Source organism: Aethalodelphis obliquidens, unplaced genomic scaffold (genome assembly GCF_003676395.1).
Source record: "Aethalodelphis obliquidens isolate GAN/ISIS:26980383/991018 unplaced genomic scaffold, ASM367639v1 scaffold42, whole genome shotgun sequence".
In the NCBI taxonomy this organism is placed as follows: domain Eukaryota; kingdom Metazoa; phylum Chordata; class Mammalia; order Artiodactyla; family Delphinidae; genus Aethalodelphis; species Aethalodelphis obliquidens.
In genome coordinates, this window is record NW_020837986.1 from 16,308,930 (window position 1) to 16,331,649 (window position 22,720).

General features: G+C 47.1%; 1 protein-coding gene across 1 annotated transcript; it reads right to left on the bottom strand.

Moving 5' to 3' along the window:
- Positions 1–9,721: 9,721 nt before the first annotated feature.
- DDRGK1 (DDRGK domain containing 1) lies at positions 9,722–20,745 on the bottom strand. Its single transcript, XM_027078787.1, has 9 exons — positions 20,468–20,745; positions 19,047–19,253; positions 17,727–17,839; positions 17,397–17,498; positions 14,151–14,273; positions 13,781–13,819; positions 11,100–11,156; positions 10,522–10,570; positions 9,722–10,191 (listed from the first exon to the last, which is right to left on the bottom strand). Exons 1-9 carry the CDS (start codon positions 20,655–20,657, stop codon positions 10,025–10,027), a joined length of 1,047 nt encoding a protein of 348 aa, XP_026934588.1. The 5' UTR covers positions 20,658–20,745; the 3' UTR covers positions 9,722–10,024.
- Between the last annotated feature and the right edge of the window lie 1,975 nt (positions 20,746–22,720).

The following is a 22,720-nucleotide window of genomic DNA, read 5'->3' on the forward strand; positions in this document are numbered from 1 at the left end:
TGTCCCTTTTATCTGAATCCTGGAGACACTATCTCAAGTTTTTTGTTTTTGTTTTTTCAACATCACTGATTTAATTTTCTTCAGAGTCAAAGGTACTCTGTTTTCTCTAATAAAATATCTCATTCTGTTTATTTTCCTTTCATTTTAGCCATTTTCTACCCACCTCTGTCTTGATCTCAACTTAATCTCTTTTTATAGTTCTCTGTTCTTATGTCACGGAGAATGTGGTTTTGCATCTTAAGAGCACCAAGAAAATAAGAGAATAACCGTATCTGGCTCTGTTCTAATGCATATGAAAACCTTGATAATGTGGACAATTTTCTGGGAAATAAAATTATAAAAATAAGAAAGATGTTGAAAATATTATCCAAGAAAGATGTCCAAAACAGGCTCTAGGCCCAGATGGTTTAATGGAAGAATTCTCTCAAACTTTCAGTGAACAGATAATCCTCACCCTATAAGTCTGTATCAGAGCGCAGAAAACCAAAAATGGTAAATATTTCATTTTATGAAGCCACAATTCGCAATAAAGGAGGATCAGAAAGGAGAACTACAAACCAGTCATACTTATCAGTTCAGAGGGGGAAAAAAATCCTAAACACAAATCAAGGAAATAAAATTAAATATTATTGTATATGAACTTAATAATCCATGAGTGTATTAAATGAGAAAAACAATCATCATAATAGAGGCCAAACAGTCATTCAAAAATCAATACCCCAAAGAACCCTCATAATTAACCAGGAATGGTTGAAATTAAGATTCAGTATTTTGTGCTTTCTTGACAAAAATCTAGAGGGCCTCAAATGGTCTAACTGAAAGTTGCCCTAGTCAAACAATCCTCCTTATCAAATGGATGAGGTGCAGTTTCTGCTTATCTCTGAGTATTGTAGTGCGTTTCAGTTCTCTGCCGGCCCTCAGATTTATTCAAACAAGCGAATCAGATCCCCTGCAGGAACCAGTGGGCACTCACCCTCTTGCTGCTACAAAGTCTGCCTCCCACAGTCCCTGGTTGTTCACTGTATTCCTGAGTGCAACACCTGTGTGGCCCTGGGTGGCTTGTGGTGTTCTCCTCCCCTGGGCTGTGAGTATATGTGCTGTCAACCTCACCTGCTCAGTGTCAGGTATTGTGTTTGGCCATCTCCATAACCCTAAGGAGGGAATCTCTGCCTCACCAATGGGGTGAAGAGCAAGTAATTAAAACAAGAGTATATCAGACTAACAGGGAATTCCCTGGCAGTCCAGTGGTTAGGACTCCTCATTTTCACCGCCAAGGGCCCGGGAACTAAGATCCCGCAAGCTGCGAGGCACAGCCAAAAAAAAGGGTGTATCAGGCTAACAAGAATTAAAAACCCACGTTGGTGAGGATGTAGGGAAATAGGAAGTCACAAAGTGTTTTTTTTTTTTTTGGCTGCGTTGGGTCTTCATTGCTGTGCGCCGGCATTCTCTAGTTGCCGTGAGCGGGGGCTACTCTTTGTTGCGGTGTGTGGGCTTCTCATTGCGGTGCTTCTGCACGGGCTCTAAAGCACGAGCTCGGTAGTTGTGGCACACGGGCTTAGCTGCTCCGCGGATTGTGGGATCTTCCAGGACCAGGGATAGAACCCGTGTCCCCCTGCACTGGCAGGCGGATTCTTAACCACTGAGCCACCAGGGAAGCCCCACAAAGTATTTTTGAGAGTATAAATTGGTTCAACCTTTTGGGAGGACAATTGGGTAATTTATTAAAATGAGAAATGCATATATCCTCGGACCCAACAATTCCATTTCTGGAAGAAATACCACCACAAATAATATGACAGATGTACAAAGACAGTCATTGACATAATGGTGTAATAGTAAAAAAAAAAAGTTTTTTTAAACCTAAATACATCAATCTGCTAAGAGAAGATTGATCAAGTGAATAACAATGCAACCAATGCAATGCAAGTCCAAAAAAGCAAGTGGCAGAATCACATGTATACACACTATACTCTAATTTTTCTATTATTTTTTAAAGAATATATATGTACACGCATAGAAAAGTCTGGAAAGATACATACCAAACTATTAACAGTGGCTACCTTGAGATGGTGGGATTTCAGGGAGTATGACAGAAGAGAGGACTCTAGGCACTTTGGTAATGTTTGCACTTTTTAAAACAAGCATGTGTTACTTTTGTAAAAAAAAAATTTTTTTAAGGTAAAGAAGTTTGCTTGCAAGAATAAACAGGTGAGTAAGCTCTGAAAATTTAGACAGACTATTAGATATTAAATATTTGCTCAAAAATCCCTGCCCCAATGGAGTTTGCATTCTAGTGGGAGGAGACAATAAGTAAAATATATAGTGAATTAGAAAGTGGTAAGTACTAAGGAGAAGTTGAGACTGCAGGGGATCCCAATTCTGAATAAGATAGAAGGTCTTGCTGAAGAAGTGCACTCAAGTTACAGACCTGGAGGGTAGGGAAGCAAGCCTGAAGTATAAAAGAGGTTCCTAGGATGCAATCATTTTATCTATAACAAAATGAGCTTTTCTTTTTCAATGTTTTGTTTTATTGCACTAAAGCTTCCAGACAGAAAAATGGTTAAACATTAAAACATTATAGTTTTTAATAAGATCAATAACTACAAAAAGAATTAGCATTGTTAAAAATCTACCTTTTGGGGCTTCCCTGGTGGCGCAGTGGGTGGGAGTCCGCCTGCTGATGCAGGGGATGCGGGTTCATGCCCCGGTCCGGGAGGATCCCACATGCCGCGGAGCGGCTGGGCCCTTGAGCCATGGCCACTGGGCCTGCGCGTCTGGAGCCTGTGCTCCGCAGCTGGAAAGGTCACAGCAGTGAGAGGCCCGCGTACCACAAAAAAAAAAAAAAATCTACTTTTTTTTTGGGGGGGCCACATCACGTGGCATGTGGGATCTGATTCCCCAACCAGGGATCGAACCTGTGCCCTCTGCAGTGGAAGTGTAGAGTCTTAACCACTGGACCACCAGGGAAGTCCCAAAGGTCTACCCTTTTAAATGGCACTGGCCCTAGATTGTTCTATGGCTGAGTTCTACCTATCTATAAACAGGTCATTCTAAATCATAGGAAAAGAGGAAAAGCTCTATGGACCTAGAGATTATCATACTAAGCTCAGTGAATCAGAAAGAGAAAGACAAATACCATATGATATTTTTATATGGAATCTAAAATACGACACACATGGACATATCTACGAAACAAAAACAGACTCACAGACATAGAGAACAGACTTGTGGTTGCCAAGGGGAAGGGGGCTTGGGGAGAAGGATTGGGAATTTGTGATTAGCAGATGCAAAGTATTATATATAGGAATAATAAACAAGGTCCTGCTGTGCAGCACAGGGAACTCTATTCAATATCCTGTGATAAACCATCATGGAAAAGTATATGAAAAAGAAAATATGTATGTATAACTGAGTCACTTTGTAGAGCAGAAATTAACACTACTTTTTTAAATCAACTTTTTTATACTTCAATAAAATTAAATAAACTTTTTTATACTTCAATAAAATTAAAAATAAAGGAAAGCTCTCTAATTTATAAAGGTAGAATAATCTTAATGCCAAAATCTGACAAATGAGACAAAAGAAGAAAATTGTGTGATTGATTAATCACCTGTCTTCCCCACTAGCTTGTAGCACCTATGTAGACAGGATCCTTTTTTAAAATTCCATATTTCCATCTTAATACTCTGGTAAGCAGAATAATGGCCTTCCAAAGACGTCCAAGTCCTAATTCCCAGGACCCGTGACTATGTTAGGTTACATGGCAAAGGAGAATTAAGATGTAGATAGAATTAAGTTTTCTAATAACTTTAAAATTGGGAGATTATCCAAGTGGGCTCCATGTAATCACAAGGGTACTTAAAAGTGGAAGAGGGGGATTTTCCTGGTGGTCCAGTGGCTAAGACTCAACACTCTCAATGCAGGGAACCTGGGTTCGAACCCTGGTCAGGGAACTAGATCCCACATGCCCCAACTAAGGATCCTGCACAAGGCAGTGAAGATCCTGCATGCCATAACTAAGACACAGCACATCCAAATAAATAAATATTTTTTTAAAAAAATGGAAGAGGAAGTCGGTGGTGGATGCGGGGGGCGGGGAGGGAGATGTGACTATGGAAGTATGGTTAGAGAGATACAACGTAGCTTGCTTTGCAGATGGAGGATGGGGGCCATGGGAATATGGGTGGTCTCTTGAAGATGGAGAAGAGCCTCCAGAAAGAAATATAGCCCACCTTGATTTTAGCCCAGTAAGACCTGTGTTGGACTTCTACATAACTACAAGATAATAAATTTGTGTTGTTTTACAACACTAAGTTTGTGGTAATTTGTTACAGCATCACTAGAAAACTAATGCAAGCACATAACAGACACTCAACATTCATTTGCTGAATGATGAATGAAACCACAAAAACCCTGGGTCTATAGATAAATGGGTAAAAGATAGAAATATATCATTCACAGAATACAAATGGCTAATAAGCAGTTGTAAACATCTTCAGCTGATATTGAAGAGATGCAAATGAAAACCTATCAAATTAGCAGGCTGTTGTGATCCTTTGGGCGTCCTACCCACCAAGTTATCCAGAAGGGAATTAGGGGCTTCGTCTCTGGGATGACTGGGCAGTATCTCCAGATGCCAAATTGAGGAGCAGGCACTTAAATCCATGCTAAAGTTTGGATGTTTGTACTAAAGCTTCTTCCAGCTTGCTTTATAAATAAAGGAAATAAAAACCTCCCTAATTGGGACAAAAATTCTTAGGAATGACCAGTAAAAGTCTTGGGGGTTATCTAGACCAATATAAAACTATAAGTGAAATGTTGATGACCCAAGCATGCTGGGGTGTTTTACAAACTGCTGATGTTCACACACACATACACACACACATACACACACACACACACACACACACACACACACACACACGGCCCATGAAAAAAAAATTTAAAGGAAAAATACAAAAACATTATTAGATTATATTCTCTTTTTTACCACTATTCTTTACTAATGGCACATTTTACCTAAGACAGAGATGGCTTTATGTTCCCCAGGAATTTTTCTTTTCTGTAACATTTTTCTTTTCTGTTTTTACATAATTGATGCTTTGTTTATATAATACTAACAAACAGACTTATCTGTACCTATATTATATAAACCTCACTGCAAGATATTTAGAAACAAGGTAAAAAGGAATACAAGTCACCACCCCACCTGCCATCTCAGGTGAGTTTTATGCACTCACCTCTATTTGTGAAGCATGTTGGTCCTTCTTAAAGCCCCAAGCAAAATAATATTTTAAATTATTATTGCATCATGGAAATTATGGTCATGCCCAAACCTCTAATCAATCTTATGGAAACTTGCAAACTCCAAAAATGTTACCAGATTTAATTTTTGTAAAATCTGGGGTAAATTTGTCCAGCAGAAAGTCTTCTCTGTAAACTCTGTACATTATCATTACAGATAGGTACACTGGTGGTTAAATGAAACTTTTATAACCTGCCTTGGGGGCCCACATTTCCCATGTGTCCAATACACACAAACTAAAAAGGCATCAAGACAACTGTCAAACTAGACATCAAGCGTGTGTCTACACAGCTACTATGAGGTTTAGCCCAACAAAAAAGTGACTTGACTTACCTCATTGATGAGGAATAAAGGAAAATAAAACAACAGAAGTATTTACCTCACTTACTCAGTTACGATACAGTCATAACATTACTGGTTTTAGTTTTGGTGTAATTATTATTATTATGGATGCGTTTTTTGTATCATGTTAGAAATTTAAGTCAAATTGTAAAATCATATAAGAAAGTTAAAGTGACTAAAATTGGTCAGAGTAAATCTAGCAGGTTATATAAAGGGATATATTTAAACAAGTTTAGTGTTACAGTATCAGTATTTGGTAGGTTCTCTTATGAGGTTCCTTTACACACTTCCCTGTAACGAGTAATCAAATACTGCATTAACCAGTCAAAAATTATATATGGTGTCAGAATAAACCAAGCAAAAAAATTCTTTTCAATGTCCCCACTATAGTCTACATTGCTTTTGGTACAATTCTGTGACTACTAAAAGTTATGTATGATACACAACTCTTCACTCATACTGCCCTGTCAATACAAAAGGAACAGGCTCCTTAGAACCCTGTTTTTCAAACTGTAGGTCGAGATCTGTGAGTGGGTTAGAGAAACAGGGAGTTCCCTGGTGGTCTAGTGGTTGGGATTCTGCGCTTTCACTGCCATGGCCCGGGTTCGGTCCCTGGTTGGGGAACTGAGACCCCGCAGGCTGCTCGGGGTAGCCAAAAAAAAAAGAATAGAGAAACAAATATCAACATGCATCAAACCATGATAAGCAAAGGATTACTGTGAAACTTTAGCCTGTTCATTATCTCTATATATGCACACACACATGATGTAAAACGGATTTCTTAGTAAGAGATACTGTCAAAAAATTTTGAAAAACACAGCATTGGTAGAATAGTTGTCTCCAATCTTGGGGCCAGGGCTTAGGACTGGAGGTGTCTGGGGCATGCACTTGTGAAGGCTTGCTGCAGTGCCCTCCAACAGTACAACGGGGGCGTGGAGGGAGGAGGTGATAGAGTAATAAAGATTTGTGGGATATGAAGATTGCGAAGAAGGCCTAAGAAATGAGTTAGTGATTTAAAACACTAATTAAACATCCCCCCGACACTTCACTAAATACAGCCCAAATCTCTGGGCTCAGTATTTACCACCCTTCCCAGCTGGGTCCCAAGCTCCCTTTCCACCCTGTCTCACCTTTGCCCCCACCTTTTCCTTTCCTCCACCCAACACTCCATGCCCCTCAGTGAAGCACAAACCTTCACATTCTGCACACCTGGCTTCTCCTCAGCCCAAAAGGCCTCACCTTGTAATTACAGGCCGTGCACCTGTTGGCTGAATGATGGGTGGTATCCCTGCTACATTAATAGCATTGCCCTGCCCCCAATTGTGGATGGGGACATGTTTTGTTTACTGTGATTCCCTGGGGTGCTTAGCATCCTGCCTCATACTTAGTATTTAATAATTTTCCAACTCTTGACCAATTTTGTAAACAACCATTTTGATAAGACAAGTTTATTATATGGCTCTCCAACCTCTGCTTGTCAATATACCTTGAAGGTGCCTTAAAAAGAAAAGTTGTAGGACTTCTTGGCAGTCCAGCGGTTAAGAATCTGTGCTTCCACTGCAGGGGTACACGGGTTCAATCCATGGTCGGGGAACTAAGATCCTGCATGCTGTGCGGTGCGGCAAAAAAAAAAAAAAAAGTAGTGATAGAACCTAACTGAACCACACTGGACTCTATTGGGAGCAAAGTGCTTTCAAAATAGACCTGTTGGGCTGGGCTGTGAGGATAAGGCACCTAGAACTAGCACAACAAGCACTGTGTAATTTAGGGGTTACAAAAATCAAAACTTATCTGATTGGTTGAAGCATCAGTCTAGAGTTCCTGATGGAAGGGGGAAATCTGTGAAAGAGGAGCCACACAACAGGTTGAGGACTCAGATAGGTCCCTGGTTCTGAATCACCATCCTTCAGTCATTTATATTCTCAGCCACCTGAAATAACCACCCTGGTGCTCCAGGATAAGTAAAAACTGTACCCTCAGGAAAAAATAAAAATAAAAATGGAGTTAGTGAATAAGCAAATGGAAATCCATGGTATTTAAATGTTTATAATCAGTTTTAGCATTACATGTACAGATCAGGAATGTAATTGCTATGATACCATGTGTGTCTGGTCAACTTTTTAAGGTATAAAAGTATTTAAAATAATTTCATATACAGCTGACCCTTGAGCAACATGGGTTTGAACTGCTTGGATCCACTTACATGCAGATTTTTTTCAGCAGTAAATACTACAGTACAGCACAATCTGTGGTTGGTTGAATCCGCAGGTGCAGAATCACAGATAGGGAGGAACTTCCGTATAGAGAGCCAGCCATAACTTATATGCAGATATTTGCCTGTGCAGAGGGCCAGCGCTCCCAACCCACTGTGTTGTTCAAGGGTCAACTGTACTAATTTGGGGAGTTTAAATGCTTAGAAATATTTAAGTAATAATTAATGCTTAAACACTTGAAAATTTGTGTAAGTGGTTAAACCTGAAAGTTTTCATTTATTAGTTGTTAAAACAGTTTGTACATATTTAGAAAAATGTTAATCGCTTACTATCTGAAGAACTATTCATTTGATACTTTTATTAGACTAGTAGATTGATTACTAAATAATGCACAAAGGGTTATAGGTTTTCCCCCTCTACACTAAGCCCCTGGGACTTAGAAGCCTTCTAAGTCCTGGACTGCCAGGAAGTCCTCATATCCCAGAGTCTTAGAAGCCTTCTGGGATATGAGGAAGGGTTGTGCCCTTTTCTTACTCCAGGCCTGTGGGCAGTGTCCTGAAGGTAGAATGTGGCGGCTTGGGCCGCCATAGTCATCTTGCTACGTGGATGGCAGTGGCTGAGGATGGTTGAGGGAAAGGATGGAAGAGACCTGGAGCTACTGTCTTGCTCTTCCAGAGAAGCTCCTTCCACTGGGGATTTTAATTACTTGCAACTTTACAGCCTGCCTTTCCACCCCACCCTCACTTCCTTCACTGGCTCTCAACCTCGGCTACACATTGTAATCTCTTACTTATGTTCCCTGGACCCCAACCCGAGATTCTGATTGAACTGGTCCAGGGTGCAGCCTGGCACGAGACTGCGGTAAACTCCCCACGTGATTCTAACGAGCAACCAGGGCTGAGAACCACTGCTCTAACTGTAAGCTCTTCTTTTCTCTTTGGAATTTTATCTTTCTATCTCTTACTGTGGTTATCTATGTCTATTTCTTCCTTCTTACTAGACTGTGGGCTCCCAAATGGCCTTCCAAACAATGCATGTGGCCCTTCCCAGCTCCAGGTGACTTCAAGTGTCTATCGCTGATAGAAGTAGCAGAGTTATGCCTTATTTGGAATTTAGGTTCTATAGTCTATGCTTATGGCATCAAATGAGTCAAAATCACCCTTGACAATCCCTCAGGAAGGCTCTGTTATCGGAGCCTGATGTCCTGTCTCCCCATCACCATCTACACAGACCGTTTCCTCCTAGACCAGAACAGAAAGCTGCCCTTCTCCACCAGGCACTAGAGGAAGTATGTGGTTGTGTTTAGGGGCCATCTTGCATAAAAAATACACATTTAAACAGATGCCTCACCCTCAGCACAGCAGGAAGTTCATGCCATGAACAGCTCACAGGAACCAGAGTGCTGACCCTACAGGAGACACACATCTCCCATCTCAACCCACTCTTGAGCATATGGTCCTTACATCCACCAGTGGGTGGAATCACCCACACCATTCAAACTTTTTGTCAAGGATGTAGAGCTGAATTCACGTGAGGTACTATATGAAGCAATGTCCCTCCACTGCACATCTATCCAGCTCACACGGGTCTTCCCCTTTCTTCTCCCTGTCCCACAAGCAGCTGGCCCAGCCTCTCTCCTCCCTGACCTCCCTTCCGTCCCTCTTAAGGCTGATGTTCCCTAGGACTCTATCCTTGGCACTTCTCATTAACTCTTCTTCCTAAGGGCTCTCATGGTGAGAACTCCTTCCTCAGTTCAGGGAGATGTGGCCCAAGAGGATTCCCACTTTGGCTCTGGTAAAGTAGGGGAGGAGGAGTAAGACCTCATCCAGGCCTTGGGGGCTGGGCTTGCAGGACACAAAGGAACAGGGTAAACGCTTTTTATTGAATGAATGGAGGAATGCATGCTTGATAAGAACAGAACTTGTATCTGCCTCCAAAGGACCCCACCCCCACTCCCAAGATATATTCTGAGGCTGAGATTTTCACCTGCTCACCTAGCACCCCTTCTGCCACACCAAGCCACACCAAGCTCACCAGTGCTCATAGACCTTTAATCTATAACTGCCTGGCCACACTCCATCACTGCCTCAGGATGGAAGGGAGGGATAAAGATGTATAGCCAGCTAGACCATGCCAGCTCTGAGTCCAAGAGGGAAGGGCTAGGTCAGGCTGGGACCTGGGCAGGGGGCTCCCGGCCCCAGGCGATGAGGGAGTTGCTGGCCTGGGCAAGCTCGGTGATGGATACCCGGCCCCGCTGTCGGATGAAGTTAGCCATGGCAGCCAGTTCCTCCGGGGTTATGTAGATGAACTTGCCCCGGTCGTCAATCACACCTGTGGGGACATGCAGGTTGTGGGGCTGAGCCCTCCCCACCTGACCTGAGGATGCCCACCCACCCACCCCTCCTGCCTGTCTACTTGGCCTTTCCTGGCTGTATCCAATCTTGACTAGGTGATTCAAATCAGGCTTCCTTGCCTGTCCTCGTCACTCAAAGCCATCCCCAGGCCTTAGCATGTCCTCCTTGTAACTGCATCCCCCTCCTCAGTACACTGCTCCCCCAACCCAGGGTGGTCATCCTACCTCTGCAATAAGTCCCTGCAGCCCCACATGGCTAGATACTCCCCAAGGCCAGGGCCCGTAATGACTGATTCTTATCCTCTCACCTGTAAGAGTTCCCTCAGTCAGCAGGTCCTGGATGCGGTTTATGGTGTCCTATGAGGAGAACAGTTCTCAGAGCAGAGATGGGTGCTGCCATCCCCAGAAAAGGCACTCGCAACCTCCCTCCCACCACAGCCAAATCTCCTCCTCTCCTTCTCATGGCCACCCTGCAATGTGACTCCATGTTTCTCCTTTGGAGGGACCCAGAGAGAAAGGGCTCTGGTCCTGGGACCCTGCAGGACCCCTGAGAGAGTCTCTCTTCCAACCAGGGGAGAACCGTTGGTGACATTTGGCCGAGAAGGCTGGTATAGACTGTTGTAAGACAGCTGTCAAGGTAACTGGATTTGGGCTGTTAAGAGTGATGGGGTTTAGACATTTTTCTTTTTTCTCCCTGCCTGTTTTCCAACTAGTTAGAAAGGCAGGATTCCCGGGGTGCCAAGAGATTCCTACACGCTACTCATTCTTGGTTGCGGGCAGGGTGGAAGGGGCATCAAGACTTTCCATCTTTAGGGCAGGCCCTCTCTTACAGCCACACAGACCCCATGGCCATACTCCATGTAACAGGCCACCTTGTAGGGCTTACCTGAGTCCGCAGGCCCACCTGGGAAGCCAGGTCTTCCAAGAGCACGACCTTGGACTGCTACAAACAAAAGGAGGAAAGGGAGTGAGGCTAAGCTTGGGCAAATCCTTCTCAGCACTGGAACCCTCTGAAGTTGGCATTCTGATCCGATCTGCTCTGGGTGGCTGGATAAGCACTGTGCAGATTCCTATGGGAGAGCCTTGCTCCCTTCACACACTACTCACGCACTCTCCCAACTACCCATATGGAGAGACACACACATTCATAACCTCTCTCATTCCCTTGCTTGTGGGCAGAGATCTGCCCCAAACTACCACCTGCCCCACAGGCTCCTGGACTGAAGACAACCCTGAGAAAGACTCATAAGTGGAGAACCAAGCACAGCTGCCACCTTCTCCTCTGCAAACAGACGTATCTTTCTAACATCTTGGGCAGGTTGGAAGGGGAAGCACCATAGAGATGAAGGGGGGGGGGTGACAGTCACCAAAAGCTATTTAAAAAAACTTTTTCAAGAACTTGTATTTGCTGAGAACCTGCCAGGACAAGGTACTGAGAAGGTGCTGGGGAAGCAATGTTGAAAAAGACATAGCTCACAGCCCCGCCAGGAGGAATGTAAGAACGTGGAGAAGAACAGAGCAGATAAAAGGCCCCAATAAGCCAGGGCCTCGGTAGAAGCTCATTCTTGCCTCGCCTTTGCTCAATGCTCCCTGGCCTGGAGAGTACCACAACCCTGACACGCCCATACTTCTTTTTACCCATCCTCTTCACACCGTATGAGCCCCCCCTTAACATAACTGTTGATAACACTGCTCAGTGCTTTCCACACACAGCCATGTGCCACGTGCCTCCCTCACATCCTCAGGAGAAAGGTTAGTTCCCAGGGATGCAGCTGAGGGTCCACTGCTGGATCCTACGCATGCACCTGCCCCTATGCATGCACCTGCCCCCTCCTCCCCCGCAAACAGACAGCATATGACTTGAGAGAAGGCGGTCTTTTGCGTTTCTGTGAATCTTCCATAGCAAATGAGCTGGGGTAGGAGTGACACGGTGATACCGCCCCAGCTGCAGATGGCATGTGACTGTTTGAAATGCCAAACCGAATATGTAAGCAGGGAGGCAAGTGAGTGGCAGTTGCGCCAGAGTGTGGGCAAGCACAAGGTGACCTGGCCAGCCGGCCTCTACCTACAAAGCAGGGAGTGGGTGCTGGGCTCCGAGCGACAGCTCAGAGTGAGAATATGGAGTCCCCCAGGTGGTCCCTGAAAACCTGGCCTGAGGGGCTGCTGGGGCCAAAAGTATGTTTGGAAAAACAAACCAACCAACCCAGCCTCAATCAGAAAGAAGAGTGGAGTAACAAGAGCAAGCTATGCCTGTGCACATAACTGCTGCTCACAGAAATGTCCCTCCAGTTCTGAAACCCTAAGACGAAAGAGCCCGTCCCCTTGGAGCCAAGAGGAAGGTGGGCAGGCTGAATTTTGGAAGTTCTCCTTCTCCCTGCAGACAGCAGCTCTGGGAGAATCAGCTAGCACAGGCTGGAGAGACTTCTAAACTCCAAAACAGTTTGGAGAACCCCCAGAAAATGGCCCCTCCAGAGAGGTGCTGAGAGCGAGGGCTGGCACTGCCCTGGGTACCTTTTCTCAGGCCTCTGCCTTGGAGAGGGGGACCTGAAGCTGATGAAGGAGGGCTTCCTGGAGGAGAGACTCAGGACTACATTGCTGCCCACTGGGTAGGTGGGGACAGTGAGCTCCAAACAGCAGCAGGAAAGTGTGAGATACCCTTCCCAGGGTTGCAGCCCTCAATCAAGTGTGCCAGGGTGGAGAATGGGCTCCATCAGAGGGGAATGGCGGCAGTCTGAGGGAGCCTTCTCCCTCTCGGGAGCCCTGGCCCCCAGCTGTGAGCCTAGCCCCTCGCCAGTTGGGAGGTGTCTAAACTCTGCTCTCTTCTGGGAGAGGTGGGGGAGGGTTAGCAAGCCCCCGGCTCCTTGGCGCCCCTGGTTACCACTCCCACCACCACCTCCGCTCCCTCTGCATTCCTTCCCTCAGCCGCCTCTGCACCCCTGAGCTGCACTTGAAAACCTCTCCCCTCATCGCATCCTTTGTGGGAGAGGAGAAGTTGCTTAGCAGCAAAGCAGAGCAGGACGTTCTTATGCAACGCAACCCGGAGCAGTATCCGGGAGGCCTGCGCTACAGCTGTAGACAGAAGGGGGCACACCTGCTGCCCTGTCCCAGGTTCCAAAGGAAACATCAACCTATATCCCCTGGAAGACCCAAGTTACTGGTTGGGAACACATGGCAGGGGATGCTTGTTTCACCTCAGTAGAGCCTCAGTATGACAGAACTGGCAGAAAACACGCATGAAGAAACTTGAAAACACAGTGACTCACTGAGCATGGGGTCTAAAGAGCAGGGAAACTGTCAAACCCTAAGCGTGAGGAAGCGATCATAGACTCGCACCTCCCACACAGACCAGGTCCTTCTCCACCTTTGGGGTCAGAGGAGAAGGGACTCTCCTGGCCAGGAGCCCAGAAGCTCAGCCTCTCTTTTTCCACCTGCCCACTCCTGCATGAGCTTGAGTGAAACGCCTGCAGCCCCCGCTCAGGCCTACTCCCTCCAGGCCCTGAAGATGCATCCAACATGCACACAAGAAGCAGGCAGCTGACACCCAGGTTCTGCTCTGTGGCTTCTTACCTTAATGTAGTTGATGAACTCGGCCAGGAAGCTGTGGGACTAGAGGAGCAGAGAAATCAAGGTGAGTATCCCCCTGGCAGCAGCCACAGGGTCTATGCCTACACACCTGCCCATCTGAGTGCCACCTGCCTGCCGTGCCTGTGTGCCTGTCCAACCACCTGCGTAAGCAGTAGAGCCTCCTGTGGTGTGGGGATCGAGGTGCCACTTCTCCCAAAGACAAGGTCTCAGCCGCTAGAGCCTGCTGATCCTGATGCCCACCCGCCTCTCACTGTCTGACTGGGGAGGCAGGAGGGGAGCAGCGGGGTGTCTGGGACGGGGTGGCTCATCTTTTTGGGCACAGGGAGGGGTTTCCTAGGGGCGGTGGGCCCACCTGCTCCTCAGTCATGGTCTCGCCCACACCCTCTTCCTCCACCACGAAGGTCTCCTTCAGTTTCAGATACTCTTCATGCTCCCGCTGGGCCTGCTCCTCCCGGGCTTTCCTCTCCTCCTCCTCCTGTGGACACAGAAGAGGCAAGAGTCAGATATTTTGGGGTGAGTGCCCACCCTATCCTGTTCTGGTCTCTGCTGCCCCCACAGGGCAGCAGAGCATCCAGACCAGCCCTTTCTCAGGGACAGAGCTCCTTTAAGACCTTGATCCCTCTGGCCCCTAAGCTGAACAGCAGGATCCCTCTTCTCAATCAGTTCCATCACCTCCCAGATGAATGCTGCTCAGCTCCCCTTTCCCTGAAAATCCTGCCATGAACTCCCCCATAATATCCTCCAGTCACCTCCCCTCCCACTTCCTGTCCTGTCACGTCCAAACTTCGTGAACAAACACCCAGTTTCCCTTTCCCACCAATCAGCCATCCCTCCAGCCCACTCCAATCTGGCTTCTGCATACTCAGCTCTACCAAAACAAGTCCTGCTATGGTCTCACCCATGTCCTCCAACCACAAAAGCCAAAGGACAACCATCAGGCCTCATACCCCTGTCTTCTCAGTGGTCTGGGGCAGAGCCAACCATCCTTTCTTCCCTCCTTTGGCATCCAGACCCTACCCTCTCCTGGATTTCCTCCTGTTCCTTGGGCCATTCTTCCCGCCTCCTCCATCACTCAGCCCTGTCCCTTCTTTCTCCTTCACTCTCTGGGCCACCTCACCATGCCCACAGCATCAACAATATGTCCTTGCCAGTGGCTGCCACAGTTGTATCCCCACCCAAATCTCTCCTTGCAAATGCACGACTGCCCAAGTGGCACATCCACTGGGCTGTCTCACAGGCACCTCAAATTGATTATGTCCCAGAAAGACCCTGTGATCTACTCCCCACACATCTGGTACTCCTCCTGGGCCCCTGGCTCAGTGAATCACACAACCATCTGGCCAGATGCCCTGGTCAGAAATGAGGCCCCATCTACCACTTCTTTCTTTAACTTCTGGAAAACTTGATCCACCCATGTCATTCTATCACCAGCACAACCTACTGCAACAGTCTCGCCCCAAATCAACCCATTTTCCAGAATTCTCAGAACGATCTATTTTAAACATGAAGCTAAAGCTGGGACACGGAATATACAAGATGAGCCTGGAGCATTTTGCAGTGTCAAGAGTAAGAAACTACTTTAAAAAAACTAAACAATAAGGGTATGTCAAAGGTACACAGGAGCCAACTAAAAGAGCTCTCAGTGGCCAAAGCTGGAACAATCTAAGCAAAAAAGTAAATAAGATAGCACTGGATGGGACTTCCCTGGCGGCCCAGTGGTTAGGACTTCACACTTTCACTGCTGAGGGCCCAGGTTCAATCCCTGGTTGGGGCACTAAGATCCCACAAGCCACGTGGTGTGGTGGGGAAAAAAAAACCTGATAGCATTTGGATTATAATACAAAGTTCAAATAAATATCCATAAGTCCATGTGGATACAAATAAACAATTGGGGACGTCCCTGGTGGCATAGTGGTTAAGAATCCGCCTGCCAATGCAGGGGACATGGGTTCGAGCCCTGGTCCAGGAAGATGCCACATGCCGTGGAGCAACTAAGCCCACGCGCCACAACTACCGAGCCTGTGTTCTACAGCCCACAAGCCACAACTACTGAGCCCATGTGCCACAACTACTGAAGCCTGTGCGCTCTAGGGCCTGTGCTCCACAACAAGAGAAGCCACCGCAATGAGAAGCCTGTGCACTGCAATGAACACCCAATGCAGCCAAAAAATAAATTAATTAAAAAAGGAAAAAAAATTTTTAAATTGCTTTAAAAAAATAAAACAATTGAATAAATAAAGAAAAAAAGATAAATCTGTACAAAAGAATTCCAAATACTTTATGTAAATACTCTCCTCTTAAGAAGGTGGAGCATAGCTCCCTACCCCTTAAGTGTGGGCTGTGCAGTGACTTGTTTCCAAAGAAGCATGGGAAATGGAGAAATCTGGCAAATATAACCTTAGCCAGGTGATCAAGGTTAACATACTAGTGATAAGTCAAGTTGATAACATGTACCCTTGCTATGTTGTGGTGAGGATGACACTTCACCTCCGGTCTTCCTCCCAGAAATCTATAACCCCCAGTCTAACCGTGACAATAACATAAGCCAAACGCAAATAGAGAGACATTTTACAAAGTACTTGCCCAACAGGTCACAAGACTGTCAAGATCATCAAAAGCAAAGAAAGTCTGAGAAACTGTCACAAGCCAGAGGAACCTAAGGAGATATGACAACTAAGTGTAATGTGGTATCCTGGATGGAACCCTGGGAAAGAAAAAGGATATTTGGGAAAAGCTAATGAAATCCCAATAATGTGTCAAATTCACTTAATAATAATGTATTAATATTAGTTGTGAGAAATATACCACAGTAAGGCATGATGTTAATAATAAGGGAATCTGGGGTGCAGGGGAGAAGAGTCCCAGAATATTTAAGGTGCATTATTAAGTTCAATATTCAGAAAGGTAAAAAACTCTCTCAACTAATGCCTCCCCTCTGCTGTGTTCCAGCCCATCCACTATAGCACCCATAGCCAGGCTTCCTGCCATCCAGTGTCCCTGGACAATAGGGCCAGTAGAGGCCAAAGGCACCACGCTATGGGGTCTTCCCAGCTGGGCAGCCCTGGCTCTCACCCTATATACCCCACATCTTTGTGATGTTGCCTTTCTTCAGCACCTGATTCTCAGAAGGAAGGAAGCACCTGGCAAACAAAGGTTGATTCACCACCCTTACTGCAGTGGCCTCCATTCCCTGAGCATCTTCTCTATGCCAGGCCCCAAACAGAACCTGGTACAGATACAATCCACCATCTCTTACAATGCCCTTTAACAGCCTCAAGACCCTTAGGATCCAGAACCCCCCCTCTGCCACCTTAACTCTCTGACCCCTTTCCTTCTTCCTTACCCTGCTTTAGCCACTCTGCCTCAATGTTCTTCAAATGCTTCAGGTGTGTCCAATAAATCACATGCACAAATTTCAGTCTCAGGCTCTTTTCAGCAGCAGCTTTACAGAGGCTGTGCCTAGAGCTCAGGGACCAAATAAACCAGGGCCTGCACCTGGCTCAAGGCCCCTCTTCTAGGCTGGAGGTGTTGGGAAGCGGCATGGGTATCAAGGCTGCCTGGGCAGCTGTCAGAAGTCAGCATCAGGGGCCTGGCTCACCTTCTGTTCCTCCTCCAAGCGAAGCCGCTCCTCCTCCTTTTTCCACTCTGCCTCACGCTGCGACTCAAGGCGTTTCCTCTCCTCACGCTCAGCCTCCTCTGCCTGGAGAAAGGCCTTCATGGGGGGCACATCTCCACCCCCAGCTAGAGTTTGCCCACCTCCCAAACAGGCCAGGCCAGGCAAGGCCTGGCCACAGACCAACGTTGCAGGAGACAGAGACAGGCAAGCATCAAATACCAGCCCAGCATGCAAAGAGCCTCGAGGGGAGGGTCTGCCATTTAGAAGACTCTTTCCCACTTCTCAGAGCTGCACCCCATCCCTCCTGCTTGCCTCACGCTGGGCTTTTCGTGCTTGTTTCTCCTCCAGCTTCCGCAGTTTCTTAGCTCCAATTTTCCCTAACAGGTGAGTTTCCACTGGCTTCTCGATGTCTTCTTCCTCTTGGGCTGAGTATGGTCAGAGAAAGACACTTCAGGTCCTGGCCATGGAGGACTGATGATGATGGATCCACCCTACCCCTTGTACCTCTCCTTATGGGGGGGTCTCCTTCCACTCACTTGCAAATACCACTAGCCCAGCTCTGCCCTCTAGAGGCCCCTGCCACGCAGATATTCATCTGGGGGGGGTGTGTGTTAGGTGTGGGGGAGGAGGGAGGGAACCATGGGGCAAGAAAACAGATGATAACTTAAGATCTGCATAGCCATAAAGAAAGCACTCTAACCCAAGGGTTAAGCCCTCAGGAAATGAGTGTACCCACACAAGGAGAGTGCTGGAATAGAAGGAGTGGACTGGGCTTCCCTGGTGGTGCAGTGGTTGAGAGTCCGCCTGCCGATGCAGGGGACACGGGTTCGTGCCCCGGTCCGAGAAGATCCCACATGCCCCGGAGCGGCTGGGCCCGTGAGCCATGGCCGCTGAGCCTGCGCGTCCGGAGCCTGTGCTCCGCAACAGGAGAGGCCACAACAGTGAGAGGCCCGCGTACCGCAAAAAAATAATAATAATAAAAAAAGGAGTGGACTGAAGAACTCTCTAGGTCAATCTAAAGACTCCTGCCCTTGGACTTCTCTGGTGGTGCAGTGGTTAAGAATCCGTCTGCCAATGCAGGGAACACAGGTTAGATCCCTGGTCTGGGAAGATCCCACACATCCGGAACAACTACACCCGTGTGCCACAACTACTGAGCCTGCACTCTAGAGCCCATGAGTCACAACTACTGAGCCCACGTGCCGCCACTACTGAAGCCCATGTGCCTAGAGCCCTTGTTCTGCAACAAGAGAAGCCACCACAATGAGCCCGAGCACCGCAACGAAGAGTAGCCCCCGCTCGCCGCAACTACAGAAAGCCCGCACGCAGCAATGAAGACCCAGTGCAGACAAAAATAAATAAATAAATAAAGGAAGACTCCTGCCCTCCTGTTTGGGCACTGAGAGCCAAAATGAAGGAAGAGGGGGTTGGCTCAATGGAATAGGGATCAGGATCCAGAGCTGCTAGTCCCCGGAAGCAAAGGCTGGATCCTAAGTCTCCCCTAACTGTATCCTATGGCTCCTAGATATCCCTCCCACACTATGGCTTCACACCCCACTCTTCTGCCCAGCTTTGAGGGTCCTCTCACCCTCTAACCCAGGCCCTTTCTCCACCAGGCTGGGCCCCTCTCACCTGGGATGACGGCCTCCCCCTCATTCTCAGCTACTTCTGCCCAGGCCACCCGCTGGGCTCGACGCTGGGCCTGCAGGCGGCTGCCCAGGTCCCTGCGGCGCCGGGGCCTGCCCCCAGTTCTCTGCTCCTCGGGCTCCAGGGGCTGAGGCTGGGCCACTCGGCCTGCTACTACTGCCTCCTCCTCATTGTGCAAAGGCTCTTGGACAGCTGTAGGGAAGAGAACCATGATTCTGTCCGGCAGCCCAAACCACCTCATGGCAGGGGGAACAGCGTCCTGGAAGCCTCACCCTCCTCTGCTCAACTTCCTCCAGGCTCCCGCTGCCCACAGCACAAAGTCCCAATTTCTCAGCCTGACTGTGGAGGCCTTCATAACCTAAACCCAGACCTTGGTCCTATGCAGCAAGATCACCCCATCCCTCCCACCTGTGCTGCTTCTCTCTTTCCTCCCAAGGACCCACTTTTCCAGGTGACCTGTCAGGAAACTACCACCCTGCAAGATGGAGCTGAAGCTGTACCTCCTCTAGGAAGCCCACCTTGACCTCTCCAGACCTCATCTGAATGCCCACGGCAGGACTGCATTTATCTGTTGCCTAACACCACCTGCCATGGTTTTATCTGGCACCCCAATCAGAGAGCACACCCGAGGGCTGGGTCTCTCCTCTCAGGAAGATTTGTTGGCTATTTGCCTTACCTCAGCTTCTCTGTGCCCGCCCCCGCCCCCACAGATGCTCTTAAGTAGCTTGTGGGTCCAAGGAGGGGAAGAGACATATACACAAACCCATATCCTGATAAGAAATCATGGGGAGGGGGGCAGGATGGAGGATGACAGGTGTATCTGTTCTGTGCCCTGGAGGATGACATGGACTTCCGGGCGGGGTGCAAAACAAGGAGGAAGGTGCATGGCCACATGGGTATTCTCCTTGAGAGTGAAGGAGAGCTTCCTGGAGCCACCTCATGCTCTGTTCAGCTCGTGGGTAGGTAGAAAACTTAGGTTCCCCCTCCTGTCAGCTGCTCTGGAGCCAGCCTGGGAGGGATGGGAAACCCCTGTGGATCCCCCAACTGGCGCAGAGAAGGGCTGCCCGGATGAGGGATGTGAGTGCCCGTCAGGGCCTGGCCCTTCTGCAGTGCCAAGGGGTGAGGGGAGAGATGAGGCAAGGCTTTCTTTGGGGGCCAGGAGAAAGGCGTAGGTACCCTGCTACTCTGTCCCCGAGCCGCAATCCTGCTCTGCGGCTCCCCGCTGATCCCCCTCCGCGCACGTATGCGCCTGCGCGCAGCCTGCCTGCCGCGAAAGGCGCGGCTATCTCGTCAGCCCAGCCAGGCAAGCCGGCGCATGCGCAGGAGTCGCGGCTCGACGGCCTACAGAGGCTCCGGAGTCAGAGAACGCGCGGCACCACCGGCCATGGCGTGGCGACATCTCCTACCTGCTACCACCCGGCTCCGGCTGCGAGTCAGGAAGAGGATAAGGCCGACAAGCAGAGCCGCCGCCACCAAGTACACCACCGGGGCCACCATGACAACGGCTTCCAGATGGAACCAGCCAGCGCGTCCAGCCTGAGGCCCGGGATCTCCCAGACCCCGCCTAACGCCCATGCAGCCCCTCCCGTTTCCCATTCTAGGCTCCGCCCACCACTGGGCCCCGCCCAGGCCGCACACTTAATTTAGAGGCCCTAATTTTTTTCTCAATATGCTGTACAGCAATGAATGAATGAATGAATTAGCTGTATAGCAAAGTGATTCAGCTATACATATATATCCTTTTTTTTTTTTGGCCTTGCTGCGCAACTTGCAGGATCTTAGTTCCCCAGCCAGGGATTGAACCTGTGTCCTTGGCAGTAAAAGCAGAGTCCTAACAACTGGGCTGCCAGGGAATTCCCTACTTTTTTTTTTTTTAATATTCTTTTCCATTATGGTTTATCATAGGATACTGAATATAGTTCTCTGTGCTATAGGAACACAGAAGGTAGGAGCTTGTTTATCTATTCCATATATATCAATAATAGCTTACATCTGCTAACCCTAACCTCCCACTCCATCCCTCCCCCAACCCCTCCCCCTTGACAACCACAAGTCTGTTCTATATGTCTGTGAGTCTGTTTCTGTTTCATAGATAGGCTCACTTGTCATATATTAGATTCCACATATAAGAGATATATGGTATTTGGCTTTCTCTTTCTGACTTACTTCACTTAGTATGATAATCTCTAGTTGCATCCGTGTTGCTGCAAATGAGAGGCCCTAATTTTTAACTTTAAAATGAATTCTGGGGGAGTAAAAAAAGTTAAGTGGAAATTATTGCAAATGATTATGTGCAGCGTGACATTTATGTATGTTTTAAAAGCACTAAATAATACCACAGTGTTTATGGAAGCACACATATGCAGAAAAAGTAAAAAAGATGCTTGGGAATGATACATACCAACTTCAGAATAGCAGTTACCTTTGGGGAGGGAAGAAGTTGGATGGCATTAACAGCAGAGCTTTGCCTATATCTGTGACATCTGATCTCATTAAAAGTAGAGACCAGGGCGTCCCTGGTGGCGCAGTGGTTGAGAATCTGCCTGCCGATGCAGGGGACATGGGTTCGTGCCCCGGTCCGGGAGGATCCCACGTGCTGCGGAGCGGCTGGGCCCGTGAGCCATGGCCGCTGAGCCTGCGCGTCCGGAGCCTGCGCTCCACAGCGGGAGAGGCCACGACCGTGAGAGGCCCGCGTACCGCAAAAATAAATAAATAAATAAATAAATAAATAAAAGTAGAGACCAAATCTTAAAAAAAAATAAATTGTAATATACTTTTGTACTCAGACTTGCAATTTTAAAGTAACTTATTGGGATGTACAAGAATTATTGATCCAGTTTTCCATAGTGAGCACTAGGAAATTAAATACTCACAGGGAATTTAAATTTTCTTTTAATTCTTGACACTGTTAAAAAAGAAAAACAAAACTGGGACTTCCCTGGCAGTAGTTAAGACTCAGCACTTCCAATGCAGAGGGCGCGGGTTCGATCCCTGGTCTGGGAACTAAAATTCCACATGCCACGTGGTGCAGCCAAAAAAAAAAAAAAAAAAAAACCAACAAACAAAAAACTGGGGACAAATTCTACCTCAATAAAGTTGTGTAAAAAAAAACCTAGGGACAGGATGTAAACTCAAGATTTTTTAAAAAGCAAAGAACAATTAAACTACTAGGAATTTGCTATTACAGTAGTATGAAGATTTTGTGTGTATGATGATATAAAGATCCCAGGACCCATGATGTGTGTATAGGGGAGGATTTGAAAAAATATGGACACATGTTAACACTTTAACATATGTTAAATTGGAATGGTGGGAACTTGAGCATTTATGATTTTCTGTAATTTTGAAATAGTTCATAATTTATAAACAAGCAAAAAGGGCAGGACAGTGCTTTTAAAACATATAAATGTTGATAATCGTTAAAGCTGGTCAGTGGTTATATAGGGGCTCATTATACTGCTTTTTTTTTTTTGTAAGTTTGACATTTTTGTGCAAGTTTGAAATTTTCCATAATAAAAAATATTGTTAAAAAGTAAAAATTAAGACTTGATACATTTTTGTGTGTAATTTGCATGTGCACAGAAAGTTGTTTGGAAGGGTGAAACAAGAAACTGTCAATAGATATAACTTCCTTGCTGCCTCAGATTATATCACTTTCA